Source organism: Sitophilus oryzae, unplaced genomic scaffold (genome assembly GCF_002938485.1).
Source record: "Sitophilus oryzae breed Bouriz unplaced genomic scaffold, Soryzae_2.0 scaffold_812_pilon_pilon, whole genome shotgun sequence".
Lineage (NCBI taxonomy): Eukaryota > Metazoa > Arthropoda > Insecta > Coleoptera > Curculionidae > Sitophilus > Sitophilus oryzae.
The window spans coordinates 577,640-592,618 of record NW_022147431.1 but is presented as its reverse complement, the minus strand read 5'-3'; the positions used below and the strand labels follow the sequence as shown (position 1 = coordinate 592,618).

Sequence of the window (14,979 nt, the reverse complement as noted above, 5' to 3'; positions counted from 1 at the left end):
AATAGTTGTTCCAATTTATCTTGCATTATTTTAAAACAATGCAATTAGCACTTGTACTACCTTTCATCAGTTTCATCTGAGCCCCTCAATTGCAAATATTCCATTAATTGCAATAGATATTTTTGAGAAAAAACTCGATTTCTTTTTGTCCACAACAGAAGCCCCCCCTAGCGGAAATTCTTTGAACTTGACGATAATTTAGAAATTTTTTTGACGAGTTATACGATAAGTAGTTTCTGAGATACAGCTGGCGTTCATTCTTTGTTGGCTACCCGATACCCTTCCCTATTATACTTATGTTCGAAAACGATATGCTTGTCTTGGAAGATGTATATCAGGGCCAGTCAACTGATATTATAGAGACCTTAAACGATCTATTAATTATAACTATATACTCCTATCATGAATATTTAAAAGCATCAGTATACCACGTTATGGTATGGTCTTATACATGCTGAGAAAACGTTTCTCTCGTCAAATCCTTTTTATTGCTCAATACTACAGTGAGGTATTTCTCACAGTCCTAAATTCTTGATATTTCATCTACTGGGAGTTGGAGGAGTGGAATTTTATTTTTGAGGGTGTTCCAAGCCCCTGACATGAAAATTCTCCCAGTCCTGTTTCCATCAACCAATGACCATTCTAATCATTGTCGCATTGGAATAACTACCGACGACAATATGCAGTGGTGTTAGGTCTAGTATGATCTCCTTTGCTTCTGTTGGGTATGTTCTCATGGCACCTGTGATGCTGATGCAAGCAAATCCCTCTACGTTTTAAGCTTAAAGTATCACAACACTATTTATTTGAACCAAAAACTCCTAATATAAAACTAGTGTCAGAACGAATGACAACGTCAGGAAATAAATAAATAAATGCGGCAACTTGACATTTCTTACAGCAGAGCTACCACCTGAATCCCCAGCGGGAAATTTAAATTCCAGTTAGTCAGCCCGGCGCCGAATATGTCCATGGTTGGCAACAATGAATTTAAAAATCTCGCCCTCGATTACGTAACTAAAAGTTTAATTGATAAAAATGGAGTAACGTAATGCTTGCTACTATTTATAGAATTTGAAAATCAATTCAATACTAAGATATTTTAGTTTTCTTTATGTTCCTGTAATTCATTAATTTATAGGAAAATATATGATTTGGGCAAAAACCGTTCTTATTCATCAACTCAGAGAAAGAATTGAGCTCATGCTTACCAATTTAACGAACCTCGTCGAATTTGGAACTATTACCAAAGAACATTTAGAATTAAATGCTGAGACTGTACATTGGTTGATAAATATAGAACCTATCCTTGAAATTAATTCCAGTATGTACGAACAAATTAAATTCGAATACGAGGAGAGATTACAAAGTACAATCAGATATGTAGATACGACAATAGAGAAACTGATACCTATGCTAGGTAAGTAATTTTCTATCCCTAATATCTTAACATTTGTCTTTAGAGGTCAGTTTAGCTCAGTGGTAAGTTTTAATACGCTCGGCTGCACACTTCGAAAAAAATATGGTTTTTGTTGTAGAACTAATTTTTGGAACCTTATTGAACATATTACAAACAGCTAGTGTTTCCATATTTTTAAATCGTTAATAACTGTCGACAGATATTAAAATTTCAAAATTTATGTTTCTAGAAATTATAACTTTTTAAAGATACGATAATCACAATAAATTGTGTTGTTTCTAGAGTATAATATGTTATATATTTCAGCATATTTCTTATATTTTAATGTGTTTATTCTAAAACTCACTTAAAAAATGAAAACTTCATAAGTTTCGTAGTGCGAGTTATGCCTGTGTTTCTCTGACTTTATTGTCGACAAAGGTATATTGAGATGTTTACTACAAACGATTCTATCGTTAGAGTACGAAGGACTAACAATTATTCAGCTTTTAAACAGCCTCTACACTCTTCTCGAAATGTCACAGGTCAGGAACAATCTGTATATTCATAAATCATATGATCGGTCTTGCTATGAGCTTCTCAAAAATATTTTTAATTTACTCAGTTTTCGCCTCCTCGATACCTTTCATAATAACGAGAGAATAAAGATACGGAGGGGCGTCCCAAATTGCAAAATTTTCAAAAACACTCGAGGGCAATAAAAAAAATGGTAAAAGTGAACTCCCCACTTCACTTTCATCAAGTTATTCTCCTCGCCGAATTTGCTCGGGATTGGACGATATCAACTTTTGACGGTTCGTACGTAAAAATTTCTATCGTAATCGGATAAGTTATGAACATAGGCAAGTTTGTCATTTCTTTGTCATCATTAACGTATCATACGAATTTCTATTCCAATTAGATTATAATGTAGCTCAGAAACGAAGAAGGCTAAGAAAATTTTGTTTACAGCATTTTTCGTTTGACAAAAAAGTGGGACAGGTTGGTACAAACCGCACCCTTCTATCTTCACTAATAACGGAGATGCCGTATGATTTCAACTAAAATGGGAAACCCTGTACAGGTGTGCCAAAAAGGTGAAAGTTTCTTTTTGAAAAGATTTTAGTGGAAAAATACGCAAATTTGTTGAAAAAGTAAATATCTTGAAAACCGAAAATAGTTAAAAGAGATATATGAACTATATAAGAAATCTTTAGATCAAAAAATCGTTGGCGTTATTCTCTGGGTTGTTTTCAATTATTCCCGAAACGATTCCGCTTTTCTTCAGTAGGATATTTTCTATCGTGACGAGCACAAATTTGGCGAGGATAATAAAATGGTGAAATTGAACTCCCCACTTCACTTTCACTAATTCATTCTCCTTGCCGAATTTGCTCGTAATTGGACGATATCAACTTTTGACGCTTCATACGTGAAAATGGCTATGATAATCGGATAAGTTATGAATACAGGCAAGTTTGTCATTTCTTTGTCATCATTAAACGTATCACCATACGAATTTCTATTCCAGTTAGATTATAACGTAGCTCAGAAACGAAGAAGGCTAAGAAAATAATCGGATAAGTTATGAACACAGGCAAGTTTGTCATTATTAAACGTATCACCATACGAATTTCTATTCCAATTAGATATAATGGATCTATATAATGGAGCTCAGAAACGAAGAAGGCTAAGAAAATTTTGTTTACAGCATTTTCCGTTTGACAAAAAAGTGGGACATGTTGGTGCAAACTGCACCCTCTTCTATAATCAATAACGAAGATATTGTATGATTTCAACTAAAATGAGACACCCTGTACAGGTGTGCCAAAACGGTGAACGTTTCTTTTTGAAAAGACTTTAGTGGAAAAATTCGTTGAAAAAGCAAATATCTTGAAAACCTAAAATAGTGAAGAGAGAAATGTTTGTTTTATACGATAATTAGGTTAGTAACTATATAAGAAATCTTTAGATCAAAATATCGTTGGCGTTATTCTCTGGGTTGTTTTCAATTATTCTCGAAACGATTCCGCTTTTCTTCAGTAGGATATTTTCCATCGAGCCCTGATGACAAGCACAAATTTGGCGAGGATAATAAAATGGTGATCCTGAACTACCCACTTCATTTTCACCAATTTATTCTTGTCGATTTTGCTATGGATTGAACGATATCAACCTTTGACGCGTCACACGTAAAAATGACTATCATAATCGGATAAGTTATGAACACAGGCAAGTTTGTCATTTCTTTGTTATAATTACCGTATCACCATACGAATTTCTATTCCAATTAGATTATAATGTGTAGCTCAGAAACGAAGAAGGCTAAGAAAGTTTTGTTTGCAGCATTTTCCGTTTGACAAAAAAGTGGGACAGGTTGGTACAAACCACACCCTTCTTCTTCAACTAAAATGGGACACCCTGTACAGTTGTGCCAAAAAGGTGAAAGTTTCTTTTTGAAAACATCGATTATTAGGTAAAATAGAGGACGTACCGCAAAAAAATAAATACAAAAGTTGTGGTTTTTAAATATCTATTAGCGAGTAATAAATTTAAGTATACAGGGTAGTTCATTAAGTCGTGGCACATTAAAGTTTCATTTTTTTAAATAGAACCCCCTGTATATTATTACATATTTTAATTCTAAGCAAGAATCGAAATACACACAATGTACTTTAAACCAACCGTTTTCGAGTTATTGATTTAATGATGCCATTCTGCCGAAACTGCGATACTGTTGTAGTGGGTTTTTAAATTCCTATTAGCTACTAGTAAATTTAAGTATACAGGGTAGGTCATAAATTTGTGTCACATCAAACTTTATTTTTTTAAATGAAACTCCCTGTATATTATTGAATATTCCAATTCTTTCTTCAATTTTAAGCAATAATCGTGATACAGAATGTACATAAATTGAAGAATTAAAATGTTAAACGAAAATTTTGTAATTTCCAGACTTGATATACTCTCATTTTATATATGTATCTATAAATGCAAACTTGAGAATTAATGTCAAATATTATTAAATATCACAGTTTTGGCAGAATGGCATCGTTAAATGAAACTGAACATATCAAAATTAATTAAATCAAATTGTTTAATTGATATTTTCAAAAGTCAATAACTCGGAAACGGTTGGTTTGAGCTAAATTGTATGTATTGCAATTTTTGTTTAGAATTGAAGGAAGAACCGAAATATGCAATAATATACAGGGGGTTCCAATTAAAAAAATAAAACTTTGGTGTGCCACGATTTTATGGCCGACCCTGTATACTTAAATTTATTACCCGCTAATAGATATTTATAAACCCTATAACTTTTATATTTAACTTTTTGCGATAACTTCTATATTTTACCTAACAATCCATACATAACAGCGATCCTGTATGTTTTATATGATAATTAGGTACAACTAAGAAATCTTTAGATCAAAATATCGTTGGCGTTATTCTCTGGGTTGTTCTCAATTATTCCCGAAGCAAATCCACTTTTCTTCAGTAGGATATTTTCCATTGAGCCCTGATGACGAGCACAAATTGGCGAGGATAATAAAATGGTGAAAGTGAACTCCCCACTTCATTTTTACCAATTTATTCTCTTTGTCGAATTTGCTCGGGATTGGACTATATCAACTTTTGACACTTCATACGTAAAAATGAGAATCATAATCGGATAAGTTATGAACACAGGCAAGTTTGTCAGTTCTTTGTCATCATTATACGTATCACCATACGAATTTATATTCCAATTAGATTGTAGTGACAGTATTTTAGTATATAAATATATCAAAAACAAACGAAAGATCATTTGCACAATAACTATACCTGGTGCGTCTCAAAATGGCTCATCTCTATAACTTTTTATTTTTTTCAGATAAAAAAACGAGATTTGTTATGTTAGTATATGACATAAATTAGGATTGATTGGACGTATTCGATTGTTTTTGGTCACTTCCTGTTTCACCGGAAATGCCTACAACTTTTGATTTTTAAATGACACCCTCGGTATTTTTTACTCTATTTGATAGAAGTAGTAATACAATGGTGCTGCTATGACACTTTTACAACGGTGCTGCTATGACACCTTATGGATTCAAAAAGATGTTAAAGATGGCGGCTATTTCCAAGATGTTAAAGATGGTGGCCATTTCCTGACCTATCCAGATTCGGATTGGTTTGGTTTGGTTTGGCCAGTGTTGCCAAATTTATATTTTTTCTATTTTTTAATATTTTTGTTTTGCCCCAGGGTTTTTTTTGGGGGGAGGCCTGTGCCAAAAAAAGTGTAAAGAATGGGCCTGCGCAATGCATCCTAACCAATTCCACCAAAAAATATACATAAATAATAATAAAAAAGTAAACATATTATTATAACAATATTATTTGTGCACCCCGTATATCGAATATAATCTTATGCAAGGCGCCCCGCCCCGCCCAGCCCAGCCCAGCCGTTAAAAGTCACAGTTCATTTAATGTAGTAATAATACAATGGTGTTGCTATGACACTTTTACAACGGTGCTGCTATGACACCTTATGGATTCAAAAAGATGTTAAAGATGGCGGCTATTTCCAAGATGTTAAAGATGGTGGCCATTTCCTGACCTATCCAGATTCGGATTGGTTTGGTTTGGTTTGGCCAGTGTTGCCAAATTTATATTTTTTCTATTTTTTAATATTTTTGTTTTGCCCCAGGGTTTTTTTTTGGGGGGAGGCCTGTGCCAAAAAAAGTGTAAACAATGGGCTTGCGCAATGCATCCTAACCAATTCCACCAAAAAATATACATAAATAATAATAAAAAAGTAAACATATTATTATAACAATATTATTTGTGCACCCCGTATATCGAATATAATCTTATGCAAGGCGCCCCGCCCCGCCCAGCCCGGCCCAGCCGTTAAAAGTCACAGTTCATTTAATGTAGTAGTAATACAATGGTGTTGCTATGACACTTTTACAACGGTGCTGCTATGACACCTTATGGATTCAAAAAGATGTTAAAGATGGCGGCTATTTCCAAGATGTTAAAGATGGTGGCCATTTCCTGACCTATCCAGATTCGGATTGGTTTGGTTTGGTTTGGCCAGTGTTGCCAAATTTATATTTTTTCTATTTTTTAATATTTTTGTTTTGCCCCAGGGTTTTTTTTTGGGGGAGGCCTGTGCCAAAAAAAGTGTAAACAATGGGCCTGCGCAATGCATCCTAACCAATTCCACCAAAAAATATACATAAATAATAATAAAAAAGTAAACATATTATTATAACAATATTATTTGTGCACCCCGTATATCGAATATAATCTTATGCTAAATTATTGATAAATACGGGACTGCAAGTGGAAATTCCTGGAGGATCTTTTTTGAAGATTGAAGCTCGGTCAAGTTTGGCTTTGAACTGTTCCATTCTTTGTGGAGGTAAATTTTGCCACTAATAAAATATTGATTATTTATTTTTTTTTGTTTTCTCTTTATTCCAGCTGGTGTTATTGATGAAGACTATCGGGGCGAAGTTAAAATTTTGTTATTTTATATTAGTAATAAAAAGTTTGAAATTAAACGGGGGGACCGAATAGCACAGATGATTTGCCATAAAATTGAGTATCCCTCGCTGATTGAATGTACCGATATGTCAATAGAAACTGTTCGAGGCACAAAGGGTTTTGGATCATCATAAAAAAAAATGTTTTTAATGTAGGTAATATTTTCAAATTATATGAAAAATAAACATTCAACGAAAATAATTTAATGTTTTATTTCTTTTTTTAAAAAAAAATCTACCCAAACAATATCTATAGTCTGATATAAATATTTTTTTCATATTTTTTTGAGTGTAAAATTTAAATTTGGTCCATTATTTAAAATTAGTTATTTTTCTACCTAAAACAAAGTAATATTCTCTTACATAGTTTTTAGTGTAAAATTTTTTATTTGGACTTTTATTTAAAAGTGTTTATTATTTATTTTAACTTAAATATTTTTAAGGAACTTTTTTATTATTTTTCCTTCATCAACAATAGTATATTTGGTGACAAATTTTTACAAAGCTAATAAAAGAAAAGAAAATTAATATTAATAAAGCGAATAACAAGATTAAAAGCGAGTCTTAACTTGTCTTTGATGGATATATGTAATTTCACTTTTTATGGAATAACGGTAAAGCTCTGTTACCTTGCTGAATGTCAAGGATAATGCTCAATTAGTATGCAATGGCGTGTAAGAGAATAATAATTTTCTGTTCAGGTTATTCAAGATTGTATTTATAAGAAAACAACATATTTTTGTAATACACATTTATTGAACATATGTTTTTATAATTATTAATATTTTATGGAAACACCGATCTGAAAGAAAAAATATTATTAGTTATTTTTAAAAATAATTATTTTCATATTTAGTAATACCTAATTTCTTGGTTTATATTGACCAGCGTTGTACCTACGCCAATTTTTTCTTCCATTTCTTGAAAGGAACGGCGGCGGTGGATCGTATTCAAATCCCGGCTCTAATTGATTTGTCTTCAATGCCTCGTTGAATTTGCTATTATAATTTTCTTTTCTCTTTTTGCATTTTAACATATGATTAAAAATGCGCGACTTCAACACCTGGTGACTTTGGTTGTATGGACAAAGTGCATATTCCCCAAATATAATTGGTCGAGGCATTGAGGTACTGGAAGAGGAAGGGAAACACCGATCTGAAAGAAAAAATATTATTAGTTATTTTTAAAAATAATTATTTTCATATTTAGTAATACCTAATTTCTTGGTTTATATTGACCAGCGTTGTACCTACGCCAATTTTTTCTTTTTTAAATCAATATTATATATATATAATCAATTTCTTTTTCAATATTTAAATCACTCTCCTTATTATTTTCCATACTTTCCATTTTGTTTAAAGATTTTTGTTGCGAATTGTTCATGTAAAGTTTAAAAGTATACATTTTCGATCTCAGACCAATTAAATTTTTTACCATTGTTTTCATCTTTCATTAATCCTAAAACTTTATTATTTCTTAAAGGAATATTGTAAACGTTATCGGGATCATAATTTGATGTATCAAATTTATGAATATCATTCTTTATATGTGTGTATATATTGTCATCAAAAATGTGGTAAATTAGAGAATCTGTGTCAGTATACAATAATTTGAGGCTTTGAAAATTTTTTTTTTTGCATATAATTATAATGAAATTCGTAAAGAAATGTCTTTGATAAATCTAGAACAGTGAAACCGACATATATAGGCTTATTAAATAATACATTTAATCTGTCCATTTCAATAATAACCATATCGTTATCGAAAATTGTACAACTGTTAAAATTTGGTTTAGATATGTAATCACGTGCCCCATACCGTCCCGCCCACCTAGTAACCAACTTAATATCTTTGTATTTTCTAACATTCTCCATTGTTTTACCAAAAACCGCATTGTTCATGAGTTTATAAAATTTTTTTTCAAAATCGTTTTTACTTTGTTTCCTAAGCCTCACTGGAAAGCTTAGTTTTAAATTTTATTCATCCAATAATATACCTTTTTATCTAAAAGAATTAATTTTAATTTTTTCAATTTTTAAACCCAAACTGAAAGCTTGTTTTTAAATTTCTATAATGAATAATATACCTTTTTTATCTAAAAAGCAGCAAGTAATTTTTGGTATTTTTAATTGTGAAGTTGGTGGTACTAAATGTTCGAACAGAGTGGTAAGTCTCATGTTTATCATGTAAATTTTAGGATAGCTAATATCAACTTCTATCACGTAGCCAATTTCGTTATCATCAGGAACATTAAGTATATCAATTGAATATATGTCCTCAACCCATTTAAAATTACTAACTTGGTAATATGGTAAACTCCATACTAGTTCCATATAAATTATTTACATCGAAATACATTAAATATGATGAAGGTTCATTTTCATTATACCCCTCTTTACCCATGTAAATATTATTTGCTTTCCCATAACGATTGGAGCATTGTGATAGTCCACCACGGATACCTCTTTCAAAAAACAAAATCATATCAATGTCTACTAATAATTCTAGCTCAATTTTTGAAATTTTCAGCATCGAATCAAAAGCTAGGCCCGGTGAAGAGAAATAATGTAAGCTATCTAATTGATATGTATGCATACAGGACTCTCTAAAATTTTCAAAAATGTCACATAAAAGCAATACATCGGTTTTAAGATACAGTTCGGCATATTGCTGTAAATTTTGTATCTGAAATTCATACCAAACATTTTTAGCATGATCATATTCACTTTCGCTAATATGACAATTTGTTAGAGTACTGTAAAATGCCTCTTTTGGTGGTAATTTCGTTTCACTTAATTTTTCCCAACAATCTAGATATTCGTATGGAAATATTCCTTTTCTTTGTACTAACTCAAATTCAGTTTCACTCTTACAATGTTTTTTAATTATATTTTTTTGATTTTTGTTTAAATAAGATGCTAACTTATCTAAACTGCTAGCCATAAAACGAAATGAATCTAGAAAACGAAAGGAAATTTTTGTGTTATCAATATACTTAGTAAATGAAATATATTTTTCCTTATTCACAGGAAGAAGTGAAATTGATCCAGGAATTTCAGTACTAAGGGCTCTAATTAAAAAATGGCTATCATATCCAGATAGAAAGTGGAATACTACGGGAATTACATGCTGATCTGTATAGTTTAGGTTACAAGTGGAATGACAACATCCACGATAGTTGCCAGTCAAATGACAATGATCTTTAACTTTTCTATCGGTCGGTAAAAATTCTGCTAAACATATATAACAGGTTTTCTCGTTATTAAAACTGTATTTTTGTTCCTCGGTAAGTTTTTTCATTGGAACGGGATTTGATAATATGTTGTTAACTTTTAGAGCAATTTCATGTAGTTGTTTAATAAACCATGAAATACAGTCTTTGCCAGTGTACAATTCAAATTTAGATAGCGAATCATCATAAGAACATTTTAAATAATAAGCAATAGTAAATGGGATGTGCTTTTGATACTTAATACTTTTACTAGAACTATTTAAATCTGTATTTTTCTCCAATAAGCATTCTAAATCTCCATAAATAGCAAATGGAGCTTTTTCTTTATTTTTAAAATTTTTAAATTTTAAAATGCTATTCGCCTCAGAAGGTACAGAAATTTTTGTTTTATTAATATTTCTACAATCGACCATATGTCGTTTTAAGTACATTTCTGAAGAAAAACTATTTAAACATCGATTACAAAACCATTTTTTATGACTTTTATAACCAACTTGTCTATTTAGCAATCTAGATAAATTAGTAATTAAAACAAAATGATAACATTGATTTAGTTGAATATTTTTTACTATTTCACTATTATCTCCGTCCATTAAATCGGTCTCTTTTACCACATCATCATTTAGTTGATATTTTGAAAGCATTAGTAAATTGATGCATGTAGAAAAATTATATTTGCTTAGGGTTATTGGTTCAACATCTTTTTCTTCAATTGTGAAAACATTAATTGATAAATTATTCATTTTTTCAAATTTACAAATATCTTTTAAACTAATTGGAAAGTATATTCCCTCATATTTTAAAATTTGACTTGGATGAGGGTAAGATGAGACACGTTGAGGATGTTTATTCAAAGGTGCTGGATATAAATAGGCTAATATTGCGTATAAGAAACAATACTGATCATTATTGTGAATGTTTAAAACGCTTTTCGTATTTTTTATAAAACTAGGCATTTCAACATAGGTTGAAATACCCACATTGATAGGACAGAAATGATTAATGTTTACCTTCAATTGTATTATTTCATAAAGCGCCCACCCTGAATCTCGTTCCTGAAACTCTTCCAATTTAGATAAAATTTTATTTTCAACGTATTCCTTGTACCAATCTTTTAATTTAGTTTGTTGATCAATGACAGAATTTTTTGTTGAAAAGTGTTTAATATCAGTTTCACTATTCTGTATTTTAATAAAATTCGCATAAAATATAACATTTACTTTTAGATTTAGAGCAATTTCGAAATTTAATGTTATACTTTGACTTGAGGACTTCATAAAAACATTTTAGAATAGATAAATTAGATTCTACTTTATTGTAGCTTTTAATGTTGATTTTTTCACATTTTAAATATTTTCTAGTTAATGAAATTATATTTCTTAAATATTTTATCCATTTCAAAAAATCTTCTTTTATTTTAATTAACTTACCCACTTGATCTATTCTTTTAACAATCTCTTCACTTAAGTGTTCAAAAGATTGTTTGCTGCTGCTGCTGCTGCTGCTGCTGCTGTTGTTGTTCTGAGACATTATTTTAATTGTAACGTTTTAAATTAAAAGTTGATTAAAACTGAACATTACTTACCTAGATTTTCATATAAATACTTTTATTCTGTGTCTAAGAGGGGATATTTTCCGATAGGTATATCCTGTTTCTCACGCCCTTGCTCATATTGAAATAAAATGCAATTATAATTTTAAATCGGTATATTTAATTCAGTTTTATTATACCGCGCGCCTTCAAAGAGAGACAAAACAGTTATTTTAAAAAAATCTTTGCGATTCTTGACTGTTGCTGCCGCCGCCGCCTTCGTAGCTGCCCTCTTCCCCTTCAATAATAATAATAGGGTCTACAAATTGTGCCATTTTCTTATTTTTCTTTATATCTCCTCCATCATGTTTCCGTTTTTTTGAATTTGATGAGTGATGATCCTCACTATTGTTGTTGTTGTTGTTTTTGTCGCCGATAAAAGTCATTTGAGATTCGGAAATTTCTTGGCGGGACGTTGATGCTTGTGGTGGTGGTGGTGGTGTTGGTGATAACGGTGATGGCAGCATAGATATAATATCTAGAAAGTGTTATCAAAGATATTTTATAAAATTTCATTTTTTTTTTATAACTTACTTTTTTCATTTGCCATTACAGCGTTGGAGGGTTCCCCCTCCTCCTCCTCATCAGTTAAATTAAATTTATAGGCGTGTCAGGCTTTCTCTAACATGCTTAATTCAATTTCATTGTCGATTTTCAATCGTGCGTATCTAACTGGCAGATTCCCAAATTTTTTTTGCAGTGTTGTATTTTTGGGGGTGTATGTAAGGGCAACGAAAACCATATTTTTTTTAATGGAAATGTCCTTGATACCATAGCTAAATAATGTATATAAAATGTATTATTTATTTAATAATATTTTAAGATAACTTACCTAAATAATTGTTTTGTTACAACGAAAAGCATTTTAGTAGGAAAATTAAGTTTATCTTTACTTTGTATTAGTAAAGTACACGGAATTGTGGTCATATTGCAAAAATAAAAAATAGTATAGAATTAGAAAAATACTAGTTTGGTTTGGTCACATGCAGTGAAGACAATCTGTAAAATGAATAGTTTTACGTTTATAAGTTGTAGCGTTATATAGTTTAGATCTTTATGCTAATTATATCCCTTTCCCTGATTTTTTTTCCTATTCAAGTATATTTCTTTGTTTGAATCTTTGTAAATGTCAGAGTAACCTTATTGATTTTTATTGCACTTATAATGTTATATACATTTTTTTTTTCTATAAAAAAAATTTCTATAAAAAATTTTCTTGTGGTTGGTGTACAATCTATACAGTCGTAGATTTTCTATTCTAAACAAGTCGAAACTGGTTTTCATTAAACGTTGTTTTTTTAAAATAAAACTACCTATTTATTTTTAAAATAGTGTCTTTATTACATACAATAAGAATATAATTAGATATTAAACAATTATATAAATTAAATACATTTGATAAGGCACAAATACAGGGTGATTTTGTATGATAAAAACAGGAAGGTGATGTTTTCCTTATAGTGGCACCAGGTCGATTTTCGTCCAGCTCTAGTACCGGTCTTGTGCAATGTTTCCTAATAAAATCGGCCTTTTCCTTTCCTTTAACGTAGACACATTCGGCTTTTTCTGTCAGATTTCTGATGATTTTATGAAACTCATGCAACGATGTAAAACCCTCGTTCCACTTTATACAATGGTAATTATTAATTAACCAAATCGCTTGCCGTGCATAATGAGGTGACAAGTTATCCATGGGAAAGGGACTTTTAAAAATATAATGACATATTTGTTGTTGTCCATTGTAGGCTGCCAATTCTTTAGGCACAAATTTCTCATTTTCAATTTTGAAGCCCTGTACATCTAAGAAAACTTTCATCTCGCTCTCTTTTTCACCGACAATTACGTCGCGTGCACATACACTCTGAGAGAAAACCTATACTAGAATGAATTTGATTTTCGTTTTTAAACAGGTTTTATAATTGTTTTACGATTTTTGTTAGGGGATTATAGCAGAAAATTTTATCGTGTAAGATGAGACAGTACGCTGATGTATTCTTATCTAGGTCCTTTTTCAAATCAAATTCCACTCTCATGACAACTGGAGCGCCCGCTTGTAAAAAGTCCTTTTGGTATAAACAGTTAATATAGACAATGGGAGCGAGTTTATGAAAATTTGCGGGATCAAAAACCGGTTCGGGTTTTGTACCGTAATAGGCTGACTGAAATTGCGAATACATGTCATACAAGACGGCAAATTTATCATTCTCCATATCTAAATTTAGATCGTTATATGGGTAGCGTTCGGCATTTAGGAAAACTTTTACATTTCTCAGCCCAATATCGTTAAACTGACTCATATCTTCCGTTTTTTCATCTCTTTTCGAAATTTGAAATGCTAGAATTATGTGTCTGGGTGTTTCAACTTTTGTAGATGTTTTAACGGACCAATTATGTCGGTTTGTTTTCAAAAGTTCTGGATATTCTACTAACTCCCAACTTCTAAATGCCATAACAATATCAGTATTGCGATCAATTAGTTTTGTAAGTGACAATTCTTGAGGAACTCCTACAGATACGTGAGGCATATTCCACGTTAACTTGTCTAAAATTATTTTTACTGTTTCATTTTTATCGGTTGTTATAATGGCATTAGTATCAGAATTGTCTCTAATTAATATCAGCTCTTGTTTACAATTCAAGATAATTTTTTTATAATCCTCAAAAAATCCCATGAGGAACTTTAAAGGAATACAAACGTTAAATGATCCATGCTTAATATTCACTAATGATTTATTATTACTTTCAAGTGGATTCCAACCAGCATTTTTTAATCTTGTACACTCGTTTCTATTATAGGATAGATAGGCTTTTAGGGTTGAGGTTAGACCCACGCCTCTCACAGAATCTATTGTTACTCCATTTAATTGATATCTTAACTCTCTAAAGAGAAAAGCTATTCCATTGTTTATTAAATGAGCTGTTGTTGAAATTGTTCCATCGGATTTTGTTAGTTTTCCTTCAATGTACAGATAACTATCACATGGAAGAGTATATTTATCGATTTCATGGATCGGAATTATAATTTCGTCGTTGTTGCCCAATTTCGTAGGCAAATATGGTTCGTAAGAATGGAACTCAGTATGAACTATGGAATTATCGATAAAGATTTTTTCATTTACATTGAGCACGTCCATTTTATTTTTATATGTGTTTCACTTTAAAACCCAGCGCTTTTAAAAAATTCTTGTTAGCACTTGTTAACCGTTGGCTGCCAACTTTTGAA

At 31.0% G+C, this 14,979-nt stretch overlaps 1 protein-coding gene across 1 annotated transcript in view; it reads left to right on the top strand.

Moving 5' to 3' along the window:
* The window catches only part of LOC115889254 (dynein heavy chain 12, axonemal), a 232,470-nt gene that overhangs the window by 37,265 nt on the left and 180,226 nt on the right, over window positions 1–14,979 (top strand). Inside the window, exon 4 of the mRNA XM_030909199.1 lies at window positions 1,142–1,420. Coding sequence (XP_030765059.1) covers window positions 1,142–1,420 — 279 coding nt within the window. The remainder of the gene's footprint in view (window positions 1–1,141; window positions 1,421–14,979) is intronic.